Source organism: Podarcis pityusensis (assembly GCF_964106645.2).
Source record: "Podarcis pityusensis genome assembly, chromosome: 14".
Taxonomy (NCBI): domain Eukaryota; kingdom Metazoa; phylum Chordata; class Lepidosauria; order Squamata; family Lacertidae; genus Podarcis; species Podarcis pityusensis.
The window spans coordinates 26,543,560-26,550,909 of NC_138039.1; the positions used below are offsets into that span (position 1 = coordinate 26,543,560).

Consider the following 7,350-nt stretch of genomic DNA (forward strand, 5'->3'; position numbering starts at 1 on the left):
GGTATTGATGAGGAGTGTATAAATTTTAAATTCGAATAATGGTCTAAGCAAATTAAGTTTCAATTAGAACTGAGAGCTTGTGGAGCCAACAATATGAAAGGGGAATATGGTAGGGGTGGGGGAAGGGGGGAGTCCCGGAAAGTGGATGTATGAAAATAAGGTTTTGAATGTACTTTAATCCTTACTTTCCGTATTTTTGAAAATCTTAATAAATATCATTTTTTTTAAAAAAAAAAAAAAAAAAAAAAGGAATGACCTAGGCTCTTTTTCTGAGTCCGGTTCCAAATCTGGGAATCCGTTATTCTCCTAATGATTGATTTATTTAATGCATTCCCCCCCACTCCTCTGTTGAAAAAGACTCTCAGAACAGCCTGCAACGCTAAATAGTAACACAACCATTGCTTCCAGACTTAACAATTTAGAAAAGGCACAAAAGGAAAGGGAGTTGGGAGGGAAGAGGAAAAAGAAACTAACTCAGGCACTGGTTCTTAGTTACATATTTGGTTTGCTTTCAATAACCAAAACACTTTCTCAGGAGTGGCTAGGATGCTGAATTTTCAGGGTGGGACCTCAGACTTCCTGGGCCTAGCAGAAATCTGCTTGCAACTTGTCAGTACTTCCCTGAACAGTAAGGCTCAAGGTGGTCTAAATGACGGACACATACACCCCCCCACAGAGCAGATGGAGCTGCTGCTGGATACTCACAGTTCAAGACAGGCCTTACTGAGCCATCAAAAAAGAAGCTGGATAGGCTTTCCTAAACAAAAATCTTTTTAGCAGGCACCAAAAAAGAGTATAGCAAAGACATTTGCCTGAGATCAACAGGCAGGGAGTTCCAAAGTTGCAATGCAAGTGGGAGTTACTGACCCAATTGGGTGGGGTCTTCACCTTCAGGGGCCTCACTGGAATCTGCTGGTGCCTTGCCATTCCCCCTCGTGCCAGGAAACACTCAGGAGGGGCATGACACCCCCCCCACCCCAGAGCAGATGACCCTGTTGGAAAGCGGAAAGCTCAGCTATTCCCACAATCTGGACTTATACCCCTGTGAAGCCTAGACCCCCTCCACCTCAACAATCTCTCTCTGGCATCCTGATAAAAATGTGTTTCCTGGGGCTTGTTACTCAAGAGATGCTCTAGGTCAGCCTTTCTCAACCTCTGGGTCCCCAGATGTTGTTGAACTACAACTCCTATCACCTGTAGCTAGCAAGGCCAGAGCTCAGGGATGATGGGAGTTGTAGTCCAGCAACATCTGGGGACCCACAGGTTGAGAACAGCTGCTCTAGATGAAGGAGGAAGGTGGGGGGTGAGGCTTCCTCAGAGAGAAACCTTATCGTATCACCAACTCGACTCAAGGGAGAGGGAGTTGCAGAACAGAGAAAGCTTTTCTTTTAAGACAGAGAAGACCGGGGGCGGGGGCATAAGGCTCCCCTCCCATCAAAAGAGAGTCTTTGGAGCATAGAAGTGGCTGTCATCAGCATCACCAGCAAGAAGCGTAATAGAAAAGGGGCCCAGAACCTGCTAACGTTGACCGTAATCCCCCACTGAATTCTCCTATAAACTGAGCACTTCAGAGTGAACAGCCTCCTCCGGGCGATACGATGGTGTGTTATGCAAACTCATGGATTCCCCTGCTCATTTTAGAACTCCAGAAAACCAAGGAAAACGACATAGAAGGCTGCCTTACACTGAGTCAGGCCCTTGGGTCCATCTAGCTCTGGCAGCAGTTCTCCAGGGTTTCATACTGGGGAACCCTCCCAGTCTTACCAGAAGATGCTACCGGAGATTGAACCTGGAACCTTCAGCATGCAAAGCATATGGTCTGCCATGGAGCCACAGGCCTTCCTCAGTCTAAAACATGGACAGGGCTCAGAAGGCAACTCGCTCGACTGCTGGCCAGAGGGTGATAAGAACGGCATGAGAGGGTCGAGTGAGCATGCTTACCCCCGCAGACCTCCAACCATGTGCTTTTACTTAACCCACCGTCATCATAACACCTGAAAAGGGCTTATCATAGAACTGCAGGCTATCACCTATTCCAACCCCTTGCAATGCAGGAACCAGAGCAGAAGAATCTCTGACAGATGGCCATCCAATCTCTGCTTTGCAGGCATAGGCAAACTCTGGCCCTCCAGATGTTTGGGACTACAATTCCCATCATCCCCAACCACTGATCCTGTTAGCTAGGGATGATGGGAATTGTAGTCCCAAACATCTGGAGGGCCAGAGTTTGCCTATGCCTGTTCTAACGTTTCTCTTTTCTTGCAATCCATTGGTTTGGCTCCTACCCACACCCTACCAAACCGCGCTGAGAGCTGTGTGGTGTGCACAGAACCTGTAGCTCTATGCGCAGGGTGACCTAGTGCGCTGTCCCCGTTGCTGTCGTCTTTTAAAAGCAACCCCTCCAAACGTTATCGGTGAAAATGCTTGGGACTTAAATGAACAAACAGTGAATTTTAGTTACAGTGCTTGTACGAGATCGACAGTCAATTCGGCACTGGCGGTGGCGGAGGCAGAGTGGGGCCTGCGAGGTCTGCTCCCAGGCAGTAGCCCCTCCAGAGGGAGCCCCAGCACATGTGCGGTTATTTGCCGTGCAAGAGTGTCAGCATCACAGCGAGGCAGGTTGGTGAGAGGCTGATGGAGAGACAGCTGCTGCCCATCCACTTCCAATGCCACAGCTCTCTCTTGGGGGTCTCGGGGTCCTACCTCTGGAAGGTGGAAGAAAAGAGGTGTCCGTGGTTCAGGCTGCATTCAAAGGCAGCCAGGATGAGGGAAGGGGATTTTTCATTTTTCTTGCATTAGGAGAGCAGGTCATTAATGTAGGGAACATGAGAGAAATTCACTTTAGGAAAAGGGAAAAATGAATCAGGGATAATTCATTAATGGGGTTATTTTGGGAAGGTCCAGGATGAAAATTAACTCCTTAGGATTAAATCCAATCTAAAATTAAATCCAACTGAGAAGGGAAATTAATCTGAAAAGAGAGGAGACAGAATTATGCAGTTTGAAACAACCCCAAGGGTCATCTAGTCCAACCCCCTGCAGTGCAGGAATATTTTCTTAAATAAGCATATTCTTAAACGAAAGCAGAGCAGCAGTAGCAGCATGGTTCAGGGTTTGGGCTCTTGCAGCACACAGGAAGCTGCCTTATACCAAGCCAGACCCACTGGTCCACCCAACTCAGTGTTGGCTACACTGACCGGCAGCAGCTCTCCGGGATATAAGGCAGGGGACAGTCCCATCAGTTTGACACTGATTTCAGAAAGAAGCTAAAACTGCATTTTGGATAACGTCATGTGAACACGGGTTAAAAGCCCAGCCCCAGAAACGCAGTGAGTGTCCAGTCCATGAGGGTGTGAACACAGCCACAGTAAGGAACAGGGAAGGAATCCCAGGAGCAATAGAATTATTTTACCCATTCATCTGCTGCAAAGTCGGGCTCTACGATTCTCATCTCTCTCCCCTCAACTTTGGGTAGAGTTGAAGTGAGGTATGGTGGGAGCGGTACTTGGAAGCGGTGAGGCCTGGAGCCCCCCACCTTTGAAGAATCACCAGCCATTGGCACGGATTTATGCCTGAAATCATCCCACCCAAAAGGTTCCCTACGATGCAACAAGGCTCTTCACTGGCTTTGCTACAACACAGACCAGCACAGCCACCCCTCTAAAAATAATCTAATGTGGTACCTGGATTTATTCTGCATCACAGATCAGGCACAAACCAAAACTGTTTTTCAGGAGCCCCCCAGAAGTGCTGATGGATTCATATCCACGCTTATATGGAAGGCTACTGGGTCTTTCTGACAAGCGGGAGGGGACCCCTCCCTCAAAGGCAAATGCTCCCCAGCACAAAAAGGGACACGCACTTCAGATGGGCTCTGCCGTCTTTTGAATCCACCACCCCAGTCCAAACACAGCACAGCCATGAGTATGGACAGATCATTTATACAAATCATTTCAACTAAATCTCCAAGAGTGAGTGTTCAAATATATCTTCTGTCTTGGAAACCTATTATTCTTCGCCTGACTTAATTAAAACAGTATGAGGGACAAGAAAGTGCATATACCTGCATTCATATTTTTAAAAAGTCAAAATGGTGCATATAGGTTTTTTTAAAAAAAATGCTCTTGAAACCAAATCCCTGAACCCAAGTAAGTTGATTTGGCATTTTCCAAAGGAATGACCTTCAGAACTCACTCTCGGTTTGCAAGACTGCACACCGAGCAGGCAGCAATTCCTCTCGATTGTGAAACATTACCCATCACCATTGTGCATACAGATGTCCATTTCTCACAGCCTGCAAATGCTTTTGCTCAGACCGAGCATGCGAAAAACAGGGTTCACAATCTTTCACTCTCTCCACCTGATCCACGCAAACAGACAGGCGCAGATGTGACTGCAGCCACCCAGGTGGCCAGAGGAACACCAGCTAATCATTTCTATCCTCAGTGCAGCGGAACCACCAGAACCAAGCAATTGGATCATACACTGGATGCAGCAGCACAAGAGGTAGAAATCTCCATCCACTGCAAAAGGTGGCTTCAATTTTCTTTCCCCACCAGAAGCCAAAACCAAAACATTATATGCCGTGTGGCCCCCACCTTGCAACCTTGTTCATCCACTTCATTTACCTGACAGACATTCTATCCCAGATTAAGCGTACACAAAAGTCAATTGGGGTTAAACAGAAGGAGTCAGTTTGTCATCTGAAGAGTGTGGCAGAAAAGAGATCCACAGAACAAAGAATATTCCCTCGGCAAATGACCGAAACCAGCATCTGTTAATGCCCACCCCCCTCTGGTTACAGGCAAGAATATTGTGTCCCAAAACTCTTCCTTGTAGCAAATAAGCTAACAATGTATTGTAGATGTCTACATGCAATATCGAGACACAGATACACATCCTAGGGGGCTTTGCAATACTTGGCATTACCAATGCACAGAGAAAGCCAGAGGAAAATTAGGCTGCAGTGCACTCCTACCTACGAATTAGCCCCTGTGAACATAGCAGGTCTTACTTCCAAGGCAACGTGGATTGCATTATTAGAGGCAGCTGGAGTGATGAATTACACATTCAGCCCCAAACCTTGCCAGCCTTCGCTCCTGCTCACACATTGCAGCAGTAGCAGCAGCTGCTGCTACTACGAGCTTGGCAAGACCCACATTCGTTCAGAAGAGTCCAAGGATGAAGCTGCCTTCAGTCCACCTGGGCTCTCACTTGAAATGGTACATCAGCTTTTGGAAACACACAAGGGACGCACCCCCCTTCTGCTGAGCAATGTGTGGATCACTGAGGGTGCTGTGATTAAGCCACATTCAGGCCTCTGTGCTCACAACAGACAATGTGGAAAGAGAATTGCCACCTAAGAAAAATTAGCGGGAGAGGAAAGAACAGAGCAGAGCGTGTAAAGAGAGACTTTCTCTGGCATGGGTGTCGTTCCTCCAGTGACCTTGAAGAGAATGTGCCCGATTACCTTTACAGATCACCTGAGCAGGTGCTTCAATATCTCCCCAGCTCTCCTACCCAGGACAATGTTATTCCATTACTGCTCAAGCACAACATGAGAACTGCACCATTTGCTTCAAGTGAAAACTGAAAAAGTGTCTAGTCCTCAAGGATTGTGGGAGGGGGGATCATGGGGAAAGCTCTGGCTAGATCAGCAAAAGCCTACAAAGTAAAGTAGGTGTCAGTGAGAATTATAGCCTAACCCCTGGGTTCTAGAATAAACAGTGGGTCCAGGGGAGTCTGAAAAAGGGCACCCATGAGATTTAATGCCTCCATATAATGGAGAGGAACTACTGAGCCCACCCTGGGCTAGGGGGGCCCCTCAGCCTCTCGACTGCTGCCCGTAAGTCTTAATGATCTGGCCCTCCTCCCCTCTCCCCAAGATGATGGCAATGCAAACAGAAAGAGTTCAGCGAGCATCCCCATTAAAGAAAAATAAGATGCATCCAACCCCATTAAAGGCGAAAGAATTGTGGGCACGTCGTTATCTCTCCTAAGAAGATCTGCCACTCTCGGGAGCTAGCCAGCCTGGGGTGTTTTCAGGCTCTTTGCTGCACCCAATTAAGGAGCCCGCCCTGCTGGAAGCCAGGAGGGGCCCCCAAAGGGAGAGAGGGTGCTCCATGCCCCGCTCTCTGGAGACAAAAGAGGTCGCTCCCCTCTTGCCCAGATTTTCGCCGGTCCCAGGCTAAGCAGAAGCCCCCAAGAGGTTTGTGCTCTCCAGGCACCTATGGGCGCCCCTCTTCTCTCGGGCGCTCTGCCCTTCCTCCACCACCCCGGGTCTGCTAGGTCTCCCTTTCTCACCCTTGGGCACGGAACACCGACGGGTGGGGGAGCCACCCCCTCCCCCCACCCCACCCCCTTTTAGCCAAAAAGGCACGGAGCTTTGCAGCCGAGGCGGAATTCTCTCCCCGCCCCCCTTTTGGTGCAACGCCAGCCTGGAGGGCGCCCCGAGAGAGAGAGAGAGAAAGCGAGGCAGGGAGCGCGCGGCTCCTTCGCCTGGATGGCGGCGGCGGCAGGAGAGCTACAGGTCTCGCCTCCGCTTTGTTCTGCGCCGCCGCCGCCGGCTGCAAAGTTAGCGCTGCCAGCGGGGAAGTTGCGCCGCTCTGCCCTCCGGCGAGCTGGGCAAGGCGGGCGGAAGAACGGATGGGGATCCCCGCTGCCTCCCCGACGGCTGGGGCAGGAGGCGAGCGGGCTCGTCGGGGGGCGGGTGCCAGGAAAGGCGGCGGCGGCGGCGGCGGCGATCCTATCCTCCCCCCACCCCCCACTCGGTAGGTCGGTCGGTCTCCCGGCGCTGGGACGCACCTGGATGGTGCAGGAGTACTCGCTGTCGTCCAGGAGGCGGACGGTGCAGCTGTAGTCGCGCTCCAGGCTCCTGCTGCTGCCGCTCATCAGCCGGCTGAGCATCTTTGCCTGCCGGCAGCCCGGCCACCAGGAGGAGGAGGAGCTGCTGCGGGGAGGCGGCGCGGCTCCGGCGGGCCGGCGAGCGGGCCTCTCACATGGTGGGCGCCTGCCTTTGGCCGCCGCCGCCGCTGCTTCTGCCGCCGCCTCCTCCTCCTCCTCCTCGCCTCCTCCTCCTCGCGTTCCGTCCGCACAAAGCCCGGCCGGGAGGAGGCGGGCGTGAGGCTGGAGCGGTGCAGCGGCGTCGGGCGCAGCGAGGGAGAGGCGGGAAGGTTGCGCCAGGGCGGCCGTCGACCGCGGCAAAGGCCAATCCCAGCGCCGCAACGCGTCTGACGGGCTTCGGCGCCGACCAATAGGGCGCCGCCTGGGAGGGTCGCTCTTGGACGACTCCTCCTCGCGCCCACCGCCGGCGCTGCGTTTGCAGTTGCTGCTGCTGCTGCGGGTGACCAG

The 7,350-nt window shown here is 51.7% G+C and overlaps 1 protein-coding gene across 3 annotated transcripts in view; it reads right to left on the reverse strand.

Annotated features, from left to right (window-relative positions):
* The window catches only part of FRMD5 (FERM domain containing 5), a 146,648-nt gene extending 139,573 nt beyond the window's left edge, over positions 1–7,075 (reverse strand). The window contains exon 1 of one of the 3 annotated variants that reach the window (XM_080982161.1): positions 6,805–7,075. In XM_080982161.1, coding sequence (XP_080838287.1) covers positions 6,805–6,906 — 102 coding nt within the window. In that variant the 5' untranslated portion in view covers positions 6,907–7,075. The remainder of the gene's footprint in view (positions 1–6,804) is intronic. The other 2 variants (XM_080982162.1, XM_080982160.1) reach the window with 2 other exon arrangements.
* Between the last annotated feature and the right edge of the window lie 275 nt (positions 7,076–7,350).